Below are 24243 nucleotides of genomic sequence, written 5' to 3'. Positions count from 1 at the left end.
CGTGACACACAACAACGGTGAAACGCACACTAGTGTTTACATTGGTTTTGATTGGTTGAATCTTTATCAGTTCAGTTCAGTTCAGTTGTTTTTTTATTTCTGACCATCATATCAAAACAATACACATCAACATAGCAAAGGTCAAGAAAAAGGTAGAAGCGACAAAAACGCGAACGTTAAAACGTGCTTGTGATCGAAGTAAGTTATTGAGTTGAAAAAAATTTGGCACGGTCGCAACACCTTCAGAAAAATTTAAGATATAAAGGGAAAATAAAAAAATGTTACAAAACAAATAAACATATATAGGCTATAACTTTATTAGCCTACATAACTTTAGCTGATATATTGAAGATTTGTATGGACAGTTGCTATGAAGATCGGCCATGGTGCGTTATCAAGAGTGCTGATGGTCGTAAGGCAGTGACGTTCGGTGGCTTAAACCATTGGGAAAGCAACTTGGAAATATGCTGCAGCAAGGTAGTAGGCACGAGGGGGCGTAACCGTCGGGCGAAGCCCGAAGGCGTGTTGCCGAAGGCAACACTTCCAGCGGGGGGTCTGGGGGCCTCCCCCAGAAAATTTTGAAAAACATTTCCAATTTGGTGCGCTCTGAGAGCATTTCCAAAACAAAATCTTCGGACTTTCCCAGTCCGAGGATAAAGATTCAATCAATCAATCAAACTGGGACTAGTCTAGAATGTTGGCTGCTTTTTTAGACTGAGCACAAAAACTTATTGTCAATGTCATCTGTAAGCATTTACGACATGCATTGGACTGGTGCACTAGTAAAGAGCAAATAATTAGCCTATATCAATCAATCAATGTTTTATTTGTCAGTAACAGGAACATAGGTACATGTTTGAAATATGCAATTAATATACACAATGCAAAGTTACACAAGTTCCCATACCGACAGGGAGACAACGAAACGACCATACGGTCTACAAGTCAATTGCCACCCTACGGAAATGACGATTTTGCCATTTAAACTAAGCTTACAAGAGAAAAATAAAACGTTAAATAGTACGGTACAATTATAAACAATACGAATAAAATAGTACCATAGCTATCTAAATACCACAACAGACAGGAAGCAGCGAAAGACTATGTCAGTCATCGAGTCAGCTGCTTCCCAGTTCTTAATGTGACAAATGTCAAGCATCGGCAAATTACGTTGAAACAAGATAGGCTGATGTTCAGTAATATTAATAAAAGAAAAAAAAAATTATGTGCTGCTGCGATCCTTCAGTAAAGTCCTGTGGTTTTATTCAAATATAAACTTTATTCCGGGTGATTAAAAATAGGAAAAACTTTTGAAATCAATAAACTCTTGTAGCAAGGGCGTTTAAACTTCAGTGCAACCAAGAAAAGTTCAAGCCAATAAATAGTTCAAGGCTACGAGTAAAAACATTTTCAGTAACAGTATTACAATACAAAAATAATCACAATTTAAAAAAAAAAAGGTATAGCCTAGGCCTATTGTTCTGTCATAAAAGAAATGGCTGAGTGACTCTCAGTGGTACCTGTTAGGCTGCATGAAACTAGCGCAATGTGACCATATAATTTGACAAACAAATTGAATAGAATGTAAATGAGAAATAATTGAGTGTAACCGAATAACACAATAGGTCAATAATGTTTTCTTCAGACGAAATTTAACAAAAATCAAATCCAGACGACGTATCAATTACAAAGTTTGAGCCCAAAATAACAATTTATGACAATTTTTGTCACTTTTCCACTGACATAAAGCAACAAAATTTAAATTCAATTAAAAAAAATCAAACACTTCGCATTGAAATAAAAGCAAGAAAAAAAAGCATTTTTGTCGATTTAGGCTAAGTGCGATTGATCCAGACTTGTCTGGCAGCCCTTCTTAAAAACTGACTAGGCTTGATTGCTGGCCAACGTTCAATTTTTATGTCAAAAACTAAGTAAATTATCATTAAAAACTCTTGCGCTGGTTTAATTAAATTGATTTATACCGATACAACACACACTAATCCAGAAAAGTTTAAAAAACAATTGAATTTAAAACAAAAAATTTTAGGACAAACTTTGAACCGATTTGATAATGGGCAGCAAACAAGATGTTACACAATAGAATGTAAAACAATTAATCCACATGGCTTACTAATGGTTGTTTGATAAATTTTCTACCGTATTGTACTTCAATTGCTTCACTGGATAATAATTTACTTTCCTCATCCCTATTCTTTCAAAGCTGAGGCTGGCGAGTCAATTGCTTGTTTGTTACATGCGGCAACCGCAGACTTGGATTCTTGATATGGGTTTCTTTGAATTGTTCTGTCTTTGCGAATTCTTTATCGATTTCGAAAATTTTCGGACTGAAATGACCACAATTAAATTCCTTTCTAAATTTGACTAAAGTTTGCTATTCTCCAGGCCTAAGTTTTTCTTTAATCCAATTTATATGTTTAGACCTGGAGAGCAAAATCTTTGCTGCTTACTTTGTAAAAGCGCGGGAAAAAAGTTAAGCTAGTCTATAAATTAAGCTAGTCCATTCTTGAAGAACACAAGTATGTTTGCTCTGAACTTGTGATGTCAGTCTATTGACCCAAAGAATTTAAAAAACGCTTGTGCTGTTTCAGTACTGGTTGGTTAATGTACCCTTTGGAATTGCATGTTTTATTGTAGAATCTATGTTTTTTTGGTAAGAGAACCAGCTTTATTTTTAGCGTACTCAGTAGCCTATAGTTACAAGCCCGAAAATCACTCATGCGTAGAGGCTGTATTCCTTTCGCCTGAAACCAAAAGCAGCCGCTATGAGATACGCATTGACGTCACTGGGAAAGCAACTTTAACCATAACACCAGATAACACATCTGATTGGCTAAGCAGCTGGTGTCGTTTTGCAAAACAATTGAGGATTGGATAAAACGAAGGCGTTTTTCAATGTAGGGTAAGCAATTTTGAAAGTTGATTTCCCTGAAGCTTCAGTGATGGTTTCTGACAAAAGCGTTTGCGTTAATTGGCATTTATAGGCAAGACATGCGGTTTGGTGAGGACTTAGACTACTCACAAGCGTTACAAGTAATTCTAGTCACGAACACAGTAATTTTCAAGTTAAAATAGACTTGATAAAAATAATAAGAAGTTAAACCTAGAATTCAGTCATTATATTTTGAATAGTTTTCGCTCAGGTAAGCACTGCTTTCCTTGCTTTCCCTCACCGATCGTCACTGTCGTAAGGGGAACACGTCTTGATGCGTTTAGCTCATAGCAAAGAGCAAGACGCATCAAGACGTGTTCCCCTTACGACCATCAGCACTCTTGATAATGCACCATATCCTCGGACTGGGAAAGCTTTTTGCAGATCTTAATCTTGGCAGTTTCGCATACTTGTAGAGACTTTGAATCACTGACGCAGGCCCGGTCACCGAGATTGACAGAGTGAAGTTTCCGATTGTTGAAGTCTTGTTACCGGGGAATTATTCCATCCATTAGATGCCGCTGAATGGAGAGCAGTCCTTAACGTGCGTTGCTCAAGCACACACCCCGAGAGTCGAACCAGCGCCGCTATTGATCTTGAAGTTTCTTCGTTCCAGAAGTGACGCGCTAACCAATTGAGCTATCGGGGCGGATGTGTAGCCTATGTAGGCTATGTGTAATGTGTAAGTATGTACATCACATTTGCAAACTTAAAATATGCAACCCAATGCATACAGACATTCTCGAAATTCGAAAACAGACGTTTTAATCAACCACCGGGACAGTGTGGCTGGACATCGCATTATAATAACTTTAAGCAACCCCCACCTAGAACTATAATCTGATTGGTCGGTCGGTGGAATCGTATGCAAAGCGAAAATATGCTTCCCGGAAAGTATTTTTTTGCCTTCGTGCTTTTTAACTTCTCAAGAAAAGTATTTTTGGTTATACTTGTACGCTGATACTTTCCGCGGGCCGCAGCGATACGGCGTGGCGGGCTGCATGCGGCCCGCGGCCACCAGTTGGTGACCCCTGATCTAAATTGATTTTTTTTTGGTTTGAGCCGTTTGAAGCTCAAACTTTAAAAGTCTACTTTTTAAAGATAAAATGTTGCGACAGAACTCTTTTCTTGAAATCTTTCTTTGAATCTTTTCTTTGAATTAATTTCACCCTTTTTCTTTTAATTTTCTATAAACGGGGATTACCCTACTTCATAATTATCTTTGAAATGACTGTAAAATTTGGTAGCCACTTTAACAAGTCGAAATTCTGCCACTGAAATTGATTAGAATGAAACCGCCAACCAATCATAAGCTACGGTTTAAGTGACTTAACGAACACAATTAAAACAAAGAAAAATAACAAAGTACACTGCATCTTTGAAGCCCATATAGCTTACTTTCAATAACTTATTGTTAGTTTAAAGTGCAGCCGTGGCCGAGTGGTTAGCGCGTTGGGCTCGCAGTCGAGAGCCTGCATGTTCGACTCCAGCCACCCGCACTTACTGTTGTTTCTCTGGGCAAGAAACTTTACGATAATTGCCTCTACCTAGTGATCGATTTCGAGTAATGGGTAGTACCAAATTTAAGTCATAAGTAGAGTAGACAACCGGAAACAGACATTGCCGTCGGCTGCAGCGTGGGTCAGGTGTATGTCGAAAGGCGTACACCGATGCATAGCGCTCAAGTCCGCTTTCCCGCAATGCAGGATAAAGATAAACAAACAAACAAACAAAACAAAGTTGAGAGAAAGAATATTTGAAATGAGCTGTTTTGCAAAAAATGAACAACATATTATTTAAATTACTTTCTTGTACTTGTATTATTCTGCCAGGGAAGTACCGTATGATCGATATTGATGTGATATTGATAGATATTGACTATGGTACTTTATTCTAACAAGTAGCCTAGGTTTGCGTTGTGAAAAGTTTTATGTAGGCTAAAAGTTCCAAATCTAGTTCAAAAATAACTTATCTTGCAATTTCAAGTTAATGCTGAAATTGTGAAGTTGGTGTGGTCAAACCATTTTCTCATGTAAAGGCTTATGGCATGAACGGATTAATTGTGTCACTCTTGCAGTAGGCTAGTATATATATTTATAAAATCTTTATAATTCTCTGCCATAGTATGGAAATTGAAAAGCAATGTTATTTCTGAGATAAAACTAAACTAAAAATTGCATAGTTTTGCATACAATTGGCGTAGTACGGTTTTCCATAGTTTTGCAAACCTTAGACCCCTGTTTTTTGTGTAAATTCTTTTTTGTGACTATTTATTGAATTGATACTTGATGGAGAATCGCTGGCCTGCTGCTTCTTAGTCAGGAGATCCCCTATCCTTAATGGAACTCAATAAATGTAGAGTCTCTGTCTCTGTATGGCTGGCACATTGACACTGTCTGCTTTGTAAAGCGCTAAAAAGCAACATATGTCTGCAATGGATACAGCGATACATCAAAACACACATTATTTCAAAGGCTTTTATCATATTTGATTACTGAGTCTATCTCTGAATGTATCTATCCGAGTTTGCAGAACATAAGATAGCTGTGAAAATATTAAACAAGAATAAAATAGAATAGAGAACAGGTTTAGACTTTTCAGTAGCCTACTCACTGTCTGGTTTAAATTCAATATGATAAGGATGGTACTGCTATTTTGCATTCATCAAATGCTGGCATTTGCACAACAATCTAACCTCTTAGTGTTATTTATTAAGTAAGAATCGATTTCGCTATAGTAATAGCATCTTCAGCTAGCACATGTAAAAAAGAAAATTTGAAAATACGTAAAACGAACAAATAAAGCAAACTCCGATATTTTCAACATGCATAAAATTCTATTCTGTATAGATGGTTACATAAAATTAAAATCAAAACCTGCAAGCCTAAATCTTAAACTGGTGTTCTGCCACGATTTTCAACATACTGGTACAAAATTCAAGAACACATGAACATTATCATCCCTCAAGTAAATTACAATCGTTCAACCAGACGAATACAAAGAAAAACGCAATTTAGATTACAGTCCACTGCCATAAGTTTACATTGATATAACGCCAAAAAGAATAACTTGTGAATGGGCATGGTTGAATAATCTACACTACAGGGGTCGGAGGTTACTGATGACATGGGAGTAACAAAACAGACTAAGTGGTTGGTCGAATCAATTTTTGTATGTTAATGGTGGCTTTAATTTTATGTAGCCATTTATCTTCAGCGATGTCTAAATATTGTTTGCTGGGTTGTTTGGCGAAAGTAACAACAAAGCAGTCTGCCAGAGCTGGTTTCTTTTTTAGTTCACTGTTGTGGAATTTTGCATAATGTTTCAATAATGCTGCTTTGTCACCGGATTTATCAGAGTAATTAAAACTGTTCCAAATAGATCTATGTGTGGCCCAACGCGTGGAAAACTTTGTGATGGTTTGGCTTACATAGTGTTCGTGACATATAGTGCACGTTGCAATGTATATTCCGTAATTTTGGCAAGTTAATTTTTGTTTAAGACTGAAATTTTTGTTGGGTTTACATTTAATAGAGGTGCATTCTTTTATCATAGGCTTATGCGCTCCATGGTTACCGCATAGTGCACATTTGCCGCATGGTTTGGAGAAGCCGTTGGTTGGTGTTTCTGTATTCAGGGCAATTTTTTTTGTATTTTGTAAGTAAATTTGATAAAATGATAAGGAGATTTTATTTATGCAGTAATTTCTACTTTAATTATAAAATAATTTAATGCTTTACCTACATTATGAAAAATTGAGTAATATATTACATTATTATTTTTCTAGATTGCTGAAGCTATGATAACTTTTATTACAAATGAATAGGATTGCTTCAAGTTTCTTTTAAAGGTTTGTAAGAACTGACAAAAGAATTAAACTTTTTAAGTGCCGCTTGTCCCTCGAACGCATGATACTGAAATAGTAGTCCATGAGTTTCTGTGGTCCTGACTTTACTGTAGTTTCAAAACTTTATTATAAATTTCCATGACAAAAACAACATTTATGAACTGCAACAGAGGGTCAGATTGAAAAAATTAACCTGTTTATATTAATTAGGGATGGTAGAAGTAGGGGATTGCTCACTCAAAAGTAAGGTGGACAACTGGAGGGTCACAATGTTATGACAAAATTTGATGCAACTACAGCTTGAGGTCTAATGCCATATGTCGCATACTCAGGTGCAGTTTATATGACCTGCCCACGTGCGTACAAAGTGTGTATCGCCAACATAAATGTAGGAAATATGTGTTATCATATGTTTATTGAATAGTAAGTTATTCAAGTCATTATAATGCAGCGGTAGACTTCACGTAAGCAACACCGGTAACGGAAAGCAGCCTCACACTGCCGTCAGGCTTTGCAGATTTTCTAGCACCCAAAATTTTAACCAAATATACAAATTCATTTGATGAGAATGAATTTACCTAAAAGCGAAGAAAGCGTTGTGCAGTTCTGCTAATTTTTGAACTTCTTAGTAACCCTCCAGCTGTCCATTTCGCAAGAAAAATCAGTAAAGTGAGTCGTCCCGATATTCTACTGTCCCTAATATTAATTAACCATTTGCAAACTGTTTTCCTTTTTATTGCACTTAGCCTACCAGACGGGATTAATTTCAGAGAAAATTAACAGTTTTACTGTAATTTTGTTTCTGAATTTGTGTTCCGTTTGATGGTTTTCCCAGTTTACTACATAATAATGTTGCCAATATTAAAATAAAGAATAACTGTACTAAAACTTCTGTGTATTGTTGTGTTAACTCATGCAATATATAAAATATAAATGACACTCGTCTTTTTGGCCAAGGGTTAAAATGTGATAGCCTACGGTATGTATATAATATAATATACATCATTTGTTCTATTGTAAAAGTTTTATCGTGCATATATACATATTATTATATACGTCATTCGCCACAAGTGGTGAAACATGAAGATAATGATAAAGTGCTTAACTAAACTTCAAGAATTTTTGTTGTTTAATTGCAACTCAAGTATTCTCTGGTATCACATTGGCAGCGTTGCTCAATGAATGTATCAACAACCTATGTGACTGAAGTTTATTGCACTAAGTTTAAGGACTATAACATTTTCAGTATGTATAATGTATGATTTGTTGATTGTCACATTGTTGTAAATTTTTATTTTTCGTTTTGAAAAGTACGTTTGAACAATGATCAATCAAAAGCATTTTGACTTTTTAGGTTTTTAACATAGAAAACTTCTGTGCAGGATGGCTGGTGCTATGCAAACACTACTGTGTGTTTTGATATTTGAAAGCATGATAATTTCAATTGTAAGTATAAACTACATAGTCTACTTAGTACGGTACCCATCTTCCTTGCTTAAAAATCATTATGGTTTATTCCTAGTTATTTCTACTGCTTTTGTCATATTTAACTTTATAACATGTCGCAAAACAATTATATGATATGTATTTATACAAATTAAAATAGTTAGAAAGAAATCTTGAATTATATATGTATTATACTATCAAAGTTACTGAGAAAAGTTGGTATATATTGAACATTCTTCTTCTTTGTGTACCATGCCTGTTCCAGGTTTAGGCGTTCATGCATAGCTCTTTCTATTTATCCCAGTATTTGACTGCATTAAAAATTGGGAGCTGGTATACAAGTCCCCCCCCCCTGGTAACTCATGACAAAGAGAGGACTCAACCAAACATATAGGGTGAAACTACTTTACCTTTGCTTTACTGTTCACACACTTCAATCCACATGTTTTGGTCAATTCCTCTTTGTCATGAGTTGCCAAGGGGGTTGGGGCGGGGACTTGTATACCAGCTCCAAAAATTGTTGTGGTTGTAATGACTAATGTAAAGATGATCCTTGAGGTTATTGAGGAAAGTGAGACACTAGTTTTCCACGAGCTCATTTTGCTTTGATCTTCTCACAGAAAGCAGTGTGTTCTAATTTTTTCTTCCTCGTGACATGGCCAATTGGCTATTGATGCAGCTTGTTTGCCGCTTGATGTTGTTTTTCAAGAGAGTCGTGGTTTGATTTGTTTGATTGATATTGAATATAAGACTGTTTTATACAGAATTGTCAGGAGCCAAAAAATGTGGAAGTGACAATGGCTTATTCAACTTCAATTGAAATTTCATGGCAGTCAATTGATAAAATGCGATACAAAGTTAAAACTGTTTTATTGGATAGCGGTGGTGACACGTCTGAACCAACTGAGGCTGGATATTCTACTTCACCTGTAAGTTATTTTAAGGCATTTTGATGTTTGTTTTATTGTGATGTTTCAGTGATTTATTCATCACTTCCACTTTTAGAACTTTTGGTGATTTTTATATTATGAATAATTTTAAATGCAGTGTTTTTGTTATGCATGATAATTTGAGAAAGCTTCAAATAAACAAAAATATTAATGAGCTTTTTAATCATCTGCCATATACTAGGCATTGTAAAGGTCTGCTAGATGTTTTATTTGCTGACTAGTATCAGACACTGATTTATCTGAACGATCAGTTAACTGGAGATATCATGAGTGAGGATAAATACATTTCAGCACACCATAACCAGGAGTGATGAAGGGTCCTTGCAACCAAGAACAGGCTACAAAATATCGGTGTTTGAGTATGAAGCTGATGGGAACCGAACAGACAACGATGCTACACAAATCTCACCTGTGTATACAGGTATATCTCACTCATTTTTTTGATTAACAGTTTTATGTTTTGACAAACACAACATTTATGCTCCAGCAATCATATCAAGGTGATAATACTTTTCAGTTTCTTTAATAAAGTTATGCTGCTTTTGTGTGGAAAGAATACCGAAAGATGCTCATTAGTCAGATTCATGATGTAAATATTACTTTAATTTGTTGTCATATTCACTTTACTGCAGCAAACTAGACTGAAGCTACATTATATATATATAAAACCAGAAAAGCAGTTTAGCTTTAGCGAGACCATTTTGAAATTACAAATATTGTGTGCTTCATCAGAAAATATTGTATCATGCAGAAAGTACTTATTGTATTCAGGAGAATAAAGGAATGCTTAGAGGAGGGAAAGAACAAAGCTGTATGCGCAATTACACATATGGAAAAAAATTGCTGAAGTTACCAAACTGATAGTTACCGAAAGAAAGTTACCATCAAAATACTGAGCTAGTTACAAGTTAGCATATGTTTTGTTTAATACTGGGAGACAGCTAGCACAGTTCATGAGATTGCTAATTGACTTTTGCTACTTCTGTAATTTATATATAATGTTTATTGGTACCGTGTTAAAACACCAGCATGAAAGTCCAGATTAAAGTGTGTGTCAGGTTAAATCTTGATTGGAGCAAGTAATTTCATTTTTTTAATGTTTTATTTGTGTATGTTTAAAATTTTTCACATCGTTTATTCAATGCTCTTTTGCACAATGTTTACCAAAAACGTCATGAGTAGCCTAGTACACGGAAGCATATCAGAAAGGACCATGTCCAGTTAGATTTTTGCTGATGCAAAATTAGTGTTTAATTTTTTACTGCACGCAGATTGTAGCCGCAACGTTAGCATTTTATTGATCACTAAACAAATACTTTTTTGTCACTCACACTATTGAGAAGTGTACTATAATGTTATAAATCTCCTGGTGTTTAATGGTCTGTTTGCACTATGAACCAAACCTTTAACATGTAGAAGAACTTTGGCTGTGGAGGTTTCAAAGCATAAGCATTAATACATATATGTATCATACGGAAAGTCAATCATTGTTTGGTGACTAGATGTTGTTATGACAACATCTAGTTTTGACGAGAAAGCTTTGACGAGAAAAAGATGGTTATGACTTACCTACGTACTTTTCAACTCTCTCTTCTGGAGCTTGTCGTCACAATGGAGTAGACTCTGGCTAGAAGCTACTGAAGAGAGTCGATGGAGAAGTATTTCGAACCATCGACCACCTTTTTCCCAACAACCTCATCTTCTACACGACAAACCAACTTTTCAAAGTCTTCATACTGTAGTATCTCACTTAAAAGTGCCTAATAAGTTTACTTTGATATGACGTTATGAGATGTTTGTACAATGCAAAATTGATAACTTCTGTTGTCTCTAAACAACCATGTTTTCGTGCAGGTCCCCCTGCTCCAACGAATGTTCGTGTGACTTCCATGATACCATCTCAGATTGATGTTGAATGGGATGATGAGGATATAGGCTCGGTTGGAGGAGTTAAGGTTATCAATTACAATGTGACGTACAAGGCTGAAGGTGGCAGTGAGCAGGCTAAAGAATCTTCAAAAAACGCTGGTGGATCTGATCCTCTGACAGTTGTTACATTACTAAATCTCCCATCTAACACAAACTATGAAATCGTCAGTGTTGTGTCATTGACTAACTCTTCCTACACCGTCAGTGATCCAAGTGCTTCCGCTAATGGGCGAAGTGGTAAGCTTTCGGCCTGATTTAAATATTTACATTTGTTTTACATTGGATGAACCATCGAAGGGAATAAAGAAATAAGTCATACGTTTAGCAGTGGTTTTGAACTGTTTGTTTGATATGCAAGAGATGATGCACACACACTTTATTGTATGTTACCGGTGATAAGTAACATTCTGAATCAGTCAAGCAAAGGTTAGATCAGTCATCAATGAATCACTCTCCAGCATTGTGATCCATCAGCCCGACTTACCTTTCTCGCGTTGGTGTAACTTTTACTTGTCAGGCTAATATTTTCATAGAGTATCAGTACTCCACGTTGTAGAAAAACTTGGTGGATCTTGATGTTTATGTCGTTACAAGTTTGATGTGAATGTTTTGTTTTTGATTTGTTGGCAGAGGTTGCACAGCCGACTGATTTTAGTGTGGATAGCGCCACATCAACAACTCTTAATATAAGTTGGACGGCACCACCAAATGGTGGAAATGCTGTAACAATCACCGGATACGAAGTTTTATGGTCGCCAGCTTATAACGGTGGATACAAGACATTTGCTGGTGCTGCGACTACTTTAGGGCAAATCACCGGCCTCGCTTCTAACACACGATTCGCGATAACTGTGACTGCCATATATGAGGGTGGACGGGGTGACGATTCGAAAACACTTTATGGAGTCACAGGTGAGCCGTTTGCGTATTATTTTGGTTAAACAATTTTATTGCTGATGAAATAGACAAGAGTTGGATATTAGTGAAAGTAAACAGTGCGGATCATTATAACGTGGAAATGCTGCCTCATGGTTAATTGAAATTAGAAGGCAGGGTTTTCTCAACTGTGCTCACTCAACCTTGAATAAACTTATTGATATCCTCTTGGTGCAAAATCCTTAGCTAAGAAAAAAAATATCAGTGAACAAAAACCAGATGCACTTTTGTGTCTATTTAGTTTGAGAAACTGGATGTATTGTAACGTAGCCTACATAACTGTAATTTACAAAACGCTTCTACGCATTAACGATGGTATTTCATCATTTCATTTCATCTGATTTATGTATAATTTTTTTGAGAAAATTTATCCAAGTCATTTTGGGAATGTTTTCTGAAACAACCTTTATCATTGAAATGCTGTTGCTGCAGTAGCTTCTTCAACAACATCATCAAACGAGTGATGTCTTATCGTCTGATGGATTATGACATCATACTACTATTCTTTGCTATCAATCTTTTCATTTGCTTTTATGTTGACTGTTTGTCTAGATCAGGGGTGTCCAACTCAAACAGGCTTGCGTGCCAATTTTTATTTTACAATTCCTTCCCGTGCCAACGTTTGATAGTTATGTTTAACTAATTCTTTCTAATGCAGTAATAACAAAGTGATTTTTGTAAGAAATAGAACAATCATTAATAGCCCACTAGAAAAATATTTATTTATTTAATGATGCGAATCATTCACAATGACCAAAACTGCTTCTTTGCAAAAAATTTGTTTTTAATCAAACACGAATGATCGAACGGCGTAGTATCAATGCGCATCACTGCATCTGACCGTCCGTCAATGAGCTGGCTGCGCAATTAGGGTTTGTTGATTTTCATGACAGAGAATCCATGTTCGCAACAAATTTGCTTCCAAGCTGAATATGCCTAATCCAGAAACAATCATTCCTCAATAGAACTAGATAGATTTCTTCCTCCAGCCAAGAGTAAAAACAAAGTATCGATTGTTCCTCATACACGTTTGTCATTACTGATCTTGTAAAACTTATTTGAACAATGCCCAGTTTTACAGTGGTCGTGCGAAACGAGCAATATTTTCCTCAATGACGTATGATGCACAATTTCTCTATTTGCCTGGCTTTGTTTGAATGTACATTGTTGTGCAAACCAGAAGTGTAGCCCTACAGGAGCCGGAGTTTCGGTCGGAGTGGAAACGGAGTTTGAAATTTTTTGCCAAAAGCAGAAGCTGGAGTCTGGTGTTTTTTTTACCACGATGTGTTATGTGAAAAATGTTTGTATCCGAAAACTATGATCCATCCTTGTCATTTGTTAGTGAAAACTTCAATTGTATGGCGCGTTTATTTTTCTTTTCTTTTCCAAGCAGTATTTTTTCATTTGAAAAGATGCTTTTTTTATGGCAGGATATTGGGAAAGTATTTAAGTTTTATGATATATATAGTATAAAAAACCTGTGTTGCAATTCATGGTTTGCGCCTGGAGTCGGAGTGCGGTTTGAAGTCAATATTCCCAAAACATTGAAAAAAAAAATGAATTTTCGACTCACAGACTTTGTAGTCGCAGTGGAGCACTGGAGCAGGAATCTAGAAAGCCTCACTCCGTACACCTCTGTTGCAAACCTCCATCGCAGTATAATAATCACACAATAGTAGAACAACGCTTCGCAATTACTGTTGTTTCGTCTGCATGTCTGTAGATAAAACAAAAAAGGGCTAATTTAGCAAATTATCAATAATGTCAAATCCACCTTCAACAATTGACAGTGTAACAAATCTTAAGAATTCGGCATATCGCAAGAACTCGAGTATCATTTTCAAATACGCTGCATGCCAAATTTGGCATGTTTGCCACGTGCCAGACACCACTGGTCTAGATAGTAATTCCACCACTTTCTGATATCTCTATGTTGATGCATGGCATCAAACTATCTTTTTTGATGGATATCCTGCAACCTTTACTTGGCTAACCAATATTTTCGAATTAGTAATTCACGTTATGGAAGTTACCGAAAACCCTGTGATTTTATACTTATTTTTATGTCATTAAAAGTTCAGCGCGAATATTGCCAATTTTTAAATTATTTTTAGATGTTGCGAGCCCAACTGCTCTGCTTGTGGGTGACAGTGCAACAACATCAACAACTATTGATATAAGTTGGACAGCACCAGGTGGTGGCGGTGATAAACCAATCACTGGATACAAAGTTTCATGGACACCAGCTCATAATGGTGGAAGCAAGACATTTGATGATGCTGCGACTACTTCAGGGACAATCACCGGCCTCACTTCTAACACACAATACAGAATAACTGTGGTTGCCACATATGAGGGTGGAGAGGGTGAATTATCGGATGCAGTAGTTGGAACCACAGGTGAGCTATTTGAAGTATGTTTTGAAAATGACTAATTGCAGTGCTGCCATACAATTTTTAAAGATTGAATATTGTAAAAACTAGCGGTGGTAGTTGTTGTCAAGCTATCAAGCGTACGAACATGCACTCGGATTTGTGCATGAAGCAGCATCAAGATTGAGGAACCATGGTTGTACTCATAAGCGCTGACTTTTATTTTTGCACAGGGTGGCGGATAGCACAATATGGCAACCTAAAAACTTTCAAACTGCATGTTTTTGTTTGATTTTTACTTGGCGTGTTTCGTAGATGCAATTGTCTTTTCACACCTGATTTGTAGCTCGATAATTTACAAAGCAACTTTAAAACAAAGCACAGGAGGTATGTTGTGAATTTTATTGTTACGTTGCTGCTATGACACTTAACATTTGGCAAAGTATTTTTGCGAACAGAAGCTCTGTCAATCCAACTGTTAATCAACTGGTCAAGTTGTAACCGTGAAGCTTCAGCTTGATAAACATTTAAAATTATGACGTGGTTCAATCGTTGTTGCGTCATGGACCATGGTAGATCGCAAGTAGGTTTTTTTTGCGCCTGAGTGCACTGAACGATCACTCCGCACAATGCAGACCACGTTTGGAAGCATTAATGAAATTGTTTCATTGCTTGCAAATACAGTAGATCAAGCAGTTGCGACATAGTTGCAAATCGAACAGAATGCTCTATCTTTGCATCTATCGAATTCTAGCCACGGGAATTCGCTCTCCCACGATTTTTGATAGCTTCTCCCTTCAACAGCGATTATTCTGCTCGTGCTCGATTCTTCCACCTCCCTGATCGTGCTAACGCCTTTTGGCAGTGGCACACTTTCATTTCGTTCAGGCGTTTGGTCACTTTCATGCTGGCTGAAATCCTGACTAGACGCAACAAAAAATGACTCAATGGAGAACTGCAATTTTGAACGCTTTTTCGGTGGCATCTTTAAGCTGAATAAAACTGGAATGTCGGCGAAAACTTTTACTGGACGACTTTTCGTAATTTTTTCTATGATGTAACCAGGGATGTAACAAGCAACTCCTATGTCAGACCAATAAATTCCCGCCTCACAGTTTGTCACGCATTGACACGCAATATTACTGCATGAAGTAGATAACAAAAGTATATAGAAATTAAAGCATGAAGTAGATGACAGTACACTCCAATTGAAATGGGAAAATAATTCAAAATGCAAAATCTTAAGTAATTGAAAAAGGTTGCTTTTATTACTGGGAATTGGCAGGGGGTGTAGCTTTCCTCGAATAGAATCATGTAAACGTGTAAATTTGCAGAACGTTAAAACTGCTGCTTTCCTAAGTGCAATTTTTAAATAAAACTCAAAAAGTTTAGAAAATTGCATTTTTTTAATGAAATTTGAAAATAGATATTCATTTAGGGGGTGGAGCTATCAATCATCGAGATAATTTTATTTCCAAGTATTTTATAGCTGGCATAATTTAAAGCGATATTATGAGCAGTTTAAAAAATTTTCAAAAAATATTTTTGAGGGAGGCAATGAAAAGATCGTATTTTATTGGTTATTAAATCCCATTGTAAACCTAACTTTAATGTAACAATGACTTATGACAAGTAACAAATAAAACGATCGCAACAACAACAAGGAAAAAAACTCGTAGCCACGTGTTGCGTAATCTTCATGTAGCTTGCTTGATGTTACGCGAGTATCATGGGGCGTGGCCACCCCGTAACCCCGTAAGTCGGCGCCAGTGGTTGTACTTATAGTGTGTGCGCCTGAGCAACGCGGTTCAAGGACAATCCTTTTCATTCAGTGACACCTTGCCCATGGAATGACTTACAGACAACATTTCAACACTCACTCTGTCAATTATGCGTCATTCGTATTGCGTCATTCAGATCGCGGCTTTAAGTCATGTACCGTGGTAAAATCAAGTTTACATTAGTTGTTCAAACCCTTTACAAGTATGGGAAACTGCTAAGATTAAGCTTTTGTAGAGATTTCATCAGTCCGAGTATTAAGATTTTCACAATTAATCAATCTTTGAATGTGAACTTTTGCGTTTGTTCTTGTGTTGCGTGTATTATCAGCAAATCAACTGAATTCTGATGTCAATGTTGGCATCCACCAGCTCAACTTACCTTTGCTTGGTGGTTGCTTCACTTGGACAGCTAGTGTTTTATATCCGCAGTCTAAGTTTAAAAAACTACCAAACACTTAATCCCTTTTCAATTTGTTTACAGATATTGCGAAACCTGCTGGATTTACTGCGGTTGGCGCTACATCAACAACTATTGATATACTTTGGACAGCATCACCAATCGGTGGTGATGGTAGAACTATCACCGGATACAAAGTTTCATGGACACCACCTGACAACAGTGGAAGCGAGATGTTTGATGCTTCGACTACTTCAAGACAAATCACCGGCCTCACTTCTAACACACAATACAGCATAACTGTGGTTGCCACATATAAGAGTGGACAGGGTGAAGTATCGGATGCAGTAGTTGAAACCACAGGTGAGCTACTTGCATAACGTTTTGAATCACTATTTTTTTTGCTGCCACGAAACAAGTAAAAGGTTAGATACCAGTGAATATAAACAATGGTAGTCGTGATGATGTTGTAATGCCATGAAACAGTTGGTAGTGATCAGACCCCCATAACTGTGCTGACTATCTTGAATGATATTACTTGGAAGAGGTCTACTCTACATTTGTGCAAGAATTTTAGATCCGGTTTTTGATCCTGTTCTTCTTTCTTTTTTCAAAAATATACATTTTTCCAACGTCTTGAAATTTGTTTATTCTTATGTTTCATGTAAATAATTTAGAGGTGTCGCTTACAGCACTCAGTATATAGTAGTAAATTCGTTCTCTAAGTGTTGCATAGATTATTATTGTTATTTTTGATGAGGACACGATGTTGTGTCGAAAACATTCAATTTACTTGTTAGACTATTTTGTGTGTTTATATAAACACATCTGCTGAATCCGGTTATATTACTTAACTTTGTTCGCTTATCCAACGTCATTTTGGCAATGTTTTTGCAAACAAACGTCGTTATTATGTGTCGGAAGGTGTTGCCGCGTTATAACCTTTCGATATTTGTCGAACCAGATTTCAAAGGTGTTATATCTTCGAAATCGATTTATATTCTTGCATATGTTATTATGTTTTTTGTTTCATATTTGATCAGCGAAGCAACTAAGTTCTGATATCAATAAGTAATTTGATTCATTTTTTAACATATCTCTTTCAAGGTACAACTTTTACTTGGCCATGTAGTGATTCCAAGCGATGTTATGGAAGGTTCTAACAGACTGAAATTGGATTGATTTTTATGTCATTACAAGTTGAGTGTGGCAATGGTCAATTTTAAATTTGTTTGCAGATATTGCGAGCCCAACTGATCCGAATGTGGTTGACACCACATCAACAACTATTGATATAAGTTGGACAGCACCAAGTGGTGGTGGTGGTGCTGAAACAATCACCGGATACAAAGTTTCATGGGCACCTGGAGATGGAAGCTTTATGTTTGATGATGCTGCGACCACTTCAGGGCGAATCACCGGCCTCACTTCTAATACGCTATACAACATAACTGTGGTTTCCACATATCAGGGTGGAGTGGGTGAAGTATCGGATGCAGTTGATGGAATCACAGGTAAGGTACTTGCGTAGTATTTTAAGAAACAACAATTTTTTGTGATACAATGATCAACAATTAGATGTTGTAGTAAACAATGGTTTTCATCGTAATTATAAGGCTGGAATATAACTGTGTAGTTAGTAGTTGTCGAAAGACATTGCTCTCACAACTCTGCCAACTCTATCTTGAATAATCTTATCGGGAAGATACTAACAACAATGAACCAATACGATAAAAAAATTGCAGACTAGAAAAATTGGTAATTTGTTTTACTTGTTTGGTTTTAGAAATTAGACAACGTCGGCAATTGTAATTTACAAAACGCTCGTACGTAGAACGATATTTTTTCATCCTATTTTCGTTTCTCTACTTTTTTTCGAAAGGTAATTTTAGCCAAAGTCTTAAAACTTCTCAGTTAATCACAAAATAAAGAGCCTGAAATGTAGATAGTAAACTAATGTTCAGCAAACAAACGTTTCGAAAACTATATGTACTGTCTTCATCTTCAGTGCTATAAATGTATGCAATCCCTGATGCCGTATAGTTTCGAATTGAATTCCGGCTGACGTCACAAGGAGTAATCAATAAGCTATTATGAGTGAAAAACGTAATGGAACTCAAGTTTTTTATGAAATGATAAGTAACAGAAGTCAAGAGTTTGATGAAGCAAAGCATCTCAACGATAGCAATAACCTACAATTGCAGTTACCATGGGAAATATTCTAGTTTTTGTGTCTTATTTTGAGGTTGTTTAGACGTGTCGTTTAAAGTACTATAGTAAGTCCTCTGAATGTTCTGTTGCTGTTCTGTAGGTGTAGCTAAATTAGTGTTGTTAGTCCTGACAAGGACACAATGTTGTGTCGAAAACGTTTGATTTACTTGTTCAATTATTTCGTGTGTTTAAATTAATCTGCTGAATCCGGTTATGTTGCTTGATTGTACGCTCATTTTGGCGATGTTCCCTGGTTTTTGGAAACAATCTTCTTTATTTTGTATCAGAAGGTGTTGCCGCGTTAGAACTTTTCCGTATTTGTCGAACCTGTCTTGGCAAGCCTTGTATCTCTCCAAACAGTTTTTATAACATCAAATGTACCAATCCTTACATACGATTGGTTGCCGTGGTTTTTGTTCCATGATTGATCAGAAAAACGACTAAGTTCTGATATCAATAAGTTTTTTAATACATTTGTTAATTCATCCTTTGAGAGGTACAATTTTTACAACAACTTTTGCTAGCTAATAGTTCCAACGATGTTATTCAAAGTTACCGACAAGACAATGACTTTTCAGTTAATTTTTATCTCATTACAAGTCGAGTGTGACAATTGTGAATTTTTAATTTGTTTGTAGATATTGAGAAACCTGCTGGTCTGGCTGCGGTTGGCACCACAGCAACAAGTATTGATATAAGTTGGACAGCATCACCAATCGGTGGTAATGCCAGAACTATCACCGGATACAAAGTTTCATGGACACCACCTGACAACAGTGGAAGCAAGACTTTTGCTGGTGCTTCAGCTACTTCAGGGCAAATTAACGGTCTCACTTCCAACACACAATACAGCATAACTGTGGTTGCCACGCATCAGAGCGGACAGGGTGAAGTATCGGATGCAGTTAATGGAATCACAGGTGAGCTATTTGTCCACTATTTTGAGAATCACCATTTTTAGCTGCGATGCAAATAAATGTCGTAGTAAAACTAAAGTAAATAATGGCATCGTAATTATTACGTTGGAATAATTACTTTATAGTTGGTAGTGGTCGAAAGACAGAGCTCTCACATCTGTGCCAACTGTAGCTTGCATAAACGTATCAGGAAGTTATCAATAAATTAAAGCTACGAAAACAAAATTGAAGACGAAGAAAATATGAATATATTTTTTTAAAATGATCTATCCATCCAATGTCTGAAAGAAATTTTATAATTCTGGTTACTTATTTTGGGGTTACAATGTTTAGAGATATCGCTTATAGCAGTATAGTGGACTCTAAATTTTTAATTGTTATTTTTTTGACGAAGATAAATTGTTATTGTTATTCCTGACAAGAACAGAATGATGTGTCGAAAACGTTCAATTTACTTGTTGAATGTTGATCCATCTTGTGTGTTTAAATAAATATACTAAATCCGGTAATGTTACTTGGCTGTGTAGTGTGTACGCTTGTGGCATAACAAAGTGAATTTTCTACCAAAGCTTTGTGGTTAACATTTATTAATGCAATTATTTTGTTTTATGTAGGAAGATTCATTCATTTAGCGGCGTGTTGCAACACTTAATTGATTCTTGTCCATGATAAATGAATTGTTGTTATGTAGATCTATAAATTGTTATGGCTATTCCTGACCAGAACATAATGTTGTGTCGAAGCGTCTGATTAAAAAAATCTGCTGAAAGTGGTTGTGTGACTTGGATTGGCTTATTCAACAAAATTTTAGCAAATTTTATAAACAAACTTCCTTACATTGTATCAGATGCGTGTTGCCGCACTAGACTTTAAAATGTTGAATCTTGTATCTTCACCATCACCATCGACTTCTGCAATCATCAAACTACTAATTCTTGCATACGAATGTTTACGGCTGTTTTTTTGTTTCATATTTAATCAACGAAACAACTAAGTTCTGGTATCAATGAATAAGTAATTTGATACATTTGCCAACTTATCTTTGAGAGGTACAATTTTTACTAGGCCATCCAATATGTCCATATAAGGTATAGATAGATGTAATGACAAAAAATCTAATGACCATTGCATTGTTTTTTTATATCACTGCAACTTTCACGTTAAATTTGTTTGCAGATATTGCAAAACCTACTGGTCTGACTGTTGTTGGCACCACATCAACAACTATTGATATAAGTTGGACAGCACCAAGTGGTGGTGGTGATAAACCAATCACTGGATACAAAGTTTCATGGACACCACCTGACAACGGTGGAAGCGAGATGTTTGATGATGCTGCGACTACTTCAGGGTCAATTACCGGCCTCACTTCTAACACACAATACAGGATAACTGTGGTTGCCACATATCAGGGTGGTGGAGAGGGTGAAGTATCGGGTGAAGTTAATGGAATCACAGGTGAGCTATTTGCGTAATATTTTAACCAATTTATTTGTGCCATGACTTAAACTTCAATAAACTAATTTGAAAGCGATCCACATGGTACAAGAATCACACTGTCGAGAAATTTCCAGACAAGACAAAATTAGATGCTGATGCATTTGTTGACTTATCTTTGAGAGTTATAACTTTCACTAGGCCATCAAGTCCGCTCCGATAGCTCAGTTTGTTAGCGCGTGACTTCTGGAACGAAGAAACTTGAAGATCAAGCGGCGCTGGTTCGACTCTCGGGGTGTGCGCTTGAGCAACGCACGTGAAGGACTGCTCTCCATTCAGCGGCATCTGATGGATGGAATAGTTCCCCGGCAACAAGACTTCAACAATCGGAAACTTCACTCTGTCAATCTCGGTGACCGGGCCTGCGTCAGTGATTCAAAGCCTTTACAAGTATGCGAAACTGCCAGGATTAAGCTCTGCAAGAAGCTTTCCCAGTCCGAGGATAAAGATTCAATTAATCAAATATTTCCTTATATATTGAATCGTTGTTATGGCGAAAAGTCTGATGACTTTAAATTGACCTTTATGTCTTTTATGCAACTTTTGCATTGAATTTATTTGTAGATATTGAGAAACCTACTGGTCTGAATGTGGGCGACACCACATCAACAACTATTAGTGTAAGTTGGACAGCACCACCAAACAATGGTGGTGGTAGAAACATCACCGGATACAAAGTTTCATGGACACTACCTGACAACAGTGGAAGCAAGACTTTTGATGGTGCTGCGACTACTTCAGGGCAAATCACCGGCCTCACTTCCAACACACAATACAGCATAACTGTGGTTGCCACATATGAGGGTGGAGAGGGTGAAGTATCGAATGCGATTAATGGAATCACAAGTGAGATATTTGCAAAATCATTTTAATTATCAAACCAGCAATGTAGTGGTGCGATATAATAAGCAAGAATTGAAGATTGTAGTGAAAGTAAATGAAGATGGTTGTTAGGATGCCGGCATACTTGTGCATGGCTGGCACTGGTTAAAAGACAGGGATTGAACATCTGGACTAACATTCGCTCAACATTTCTTCCCTTTGCAAAGTTAGTACTCGGTTGTCATTCTGATCGGTTTTGAAAGTTGGCTATTTCACTTTGTATGATATTGCTTTGAAAGTTAAGGCATGTTTGTCGACATAACGTTTGTCAACATGTTTATTCTATTTGCCACCTGCAGCCGTTCAATCATAACCAAGAATTTTAACTTGTTCTTTATCATCATTCTATGACTATGTCATTCCTCCTTTAGCCTTTGGTGTGTTGTTGTATCTTACTTAAATCTGTACTTTCTGTGCCCTCTTTTGTCGTCTACTCCCTTCCGTTTCTCTTCCTCAGTAGAAATGAGTGAACAGTTTATGTCCAATTAACAATACGGTAGCGACAACAATTCATTACTGGCTTGTTTTGTGGCTTAAAATATTTAATAAACATCTCGTTTCGGCAGCAACTCATTTGCGGAGTCCGTGTCAACGATTTTTATCATAGTTGGAAGATGCGTCAAATTTTACAATTTAGTGCCATATTTTTTTTTAGAGGTTGCGATGCCTGCTGATCTTAAAGCAGATGCCTTCACATCTTCAACTATTGATGTAAGTTGGACCGCACCACCAACCGGTGGTGATGCTGTAACGGTGACTGGCTACAGAGTCTCATGGATACCAGCTCATAACGGCGGAAGCATGAATATTTCGACAACTTCAACACAAATTACCGGCCTTACTTCCAACCTACAGTATACAATAACCGTCGCTGCCTTGTACCAGGGTGGAGTTGGCGAACCTGCTTCTGTCACTGGATACACAGGTGACGTATATTTTACTTACTGGAATGATAAGCACGTGGTTGTGTTGATTTTTTATGCAATGACTTCTTAAAATTTGCACTGAATGCCTGATTATAATAATGATGTAATAATTTTTAACTTTATATAGTATAGAGCTGTATTCATCGCAGATGTGCGATACATGGAGAGGCGTGAATAGGCTACACCATTGCCCACAGACATGAACACTGTTTACAGAACTGGTATAACTTAATTTTGTCGATTTGTAATGTTTGGAGTCTGAAGCACTGCAAGCAACACCTCTGACCTACACTGCCTCAACAACAGACCTTGAAATAGCCAAGTTTTGCGTCTTGCGAGTCTTGCATCGTAGGGATCGCGGTATTAGATCGAGTACCGGCATTATCCACTTTTCTTCTGTCGGTCAATAACACTTTCTTCTTCAATGAGGTTGTATGGTTTTTACAGCTCCTTGAAGAGGAAATGTTCTTTTATTCTAATATTTCCACTCGAAAGTTTCAAGTTGGTGTGGCGAGTTCTTATATTTTTGTTCATAGAATTGCATCAGACAAAGGGAACTTTCGATTCTTTCATAATGGCCTCCCTAGTTTATTGTTATAAAGTTGTTTTTGTTACTTATTTGTAGTTCCTGAAAAGCTACTGGCTCCAACAAGTACCTCCAACACTGCTTCTTCGATATCATTGCAATGGAATAGGATTAGTGGTGGACTTGGTGGGATTACTTACACGGTCACATGGAGCCCACCTTCTCCTGATGGTACTGATAGCCAAACTGGGCTTTCAGGAGATACAACAGTCGTCGATAATCTTGCTTCCAACACAGAATATAGTTTCACAGTATCAGCAGTGAATTCTGGTGGGTCTAGCAAACCGTCTGATACCGCGGCTTTTTATACAAGTAAGTTTGATCTAGTTAGTTATGGCGATATGTTTAAGGACGGTTGATTTAGATTCAGTGCACTTTGCGTTATGTTTGTAGTGAGTTTGTGGTATATGTTAGTCTTGCCCCATCTGTACAGCAGAACCAAGTCTTAACTTCATGAGTGATTGCTTGCCCCACAGATGACAGTTTCTAACTGTCTTCAGATTCTATATGCTTGGCTGTAGAAAGTGTAGATGCATTGCTGTCCACATTGTTTGCTAATCGCCTGTCCGGTTTTCAGCTAGGATAGTTTGCAACTGAGAAGATGACTGAGAGATTT

General features: G+C 36.9%; 1 protein-coding gene across 1 annotated transcript in view; it reads left to right on the top strand.

Annotated features, from left to right (window-relative positions):
• Nucleotides 1-8144: 8144 nt before the first annotated feature.
• The window catches only part of LOC145770919 (fibronectin-like), a 45516-nt gene continuing 29417 nt past the window's right edge, over nt 8145-24243 (top strand). The window contains exons 1-11 of the mRNA XM_082582663.1: nt 8145-8243; nt 9008-9172; nt 9485-9614; nt 11048-11359; nt 11753-12034; nt 14173-14457; nt 16693-16971; nt 17847-18122; nt 19458-19739; nt 20913-21194; nt 23667-23939. Coding sequence (XP_082438789.1) covers nt 8181-8243; nt 9008-9172; nt 9485-9614; nt 11048-11359; nt 11753-12034; nt 14173-14457; nt 16693-16971; nt 17847-18122; nt 19458-19739; nt 20913-21194; nt 23667-23939 — 2629 coding nt within the window. The 5' untranslated portion in view covers nt 8145-8180. The remainder of the gene's footprint in view (nt 8244-9007; nt 9173-9484; nt 9615-11047; nt 11360-11752; nt 12035-14172; nt 14458-16692; nt 16972-17846; nt 18123-19457; nt 19740-20912; nt 21195-23666; nt 23940-24243) is intronic.

The sequence above is a fragment of the Aplidium turbinatum genome, chromosome 5 (genome assembly GCF_918807975.1).
Source record: "Aplidium turbinatum chromosome 5, kaAplTurb1.1, whole genome shotgun sequence".
Taxonomy (NCBI): Eukaryota; Metazoa; Chordata; class Ascidiacea; order Aplousobranchia; family Polyclinidae; genus Aplidium; species Aplidium turbinatum.
The sequence above is the reverse complement of the archived record's forward strand: the minus strand, read 5'-3'. Positions and strand labels throughout refer to the sequence as shown.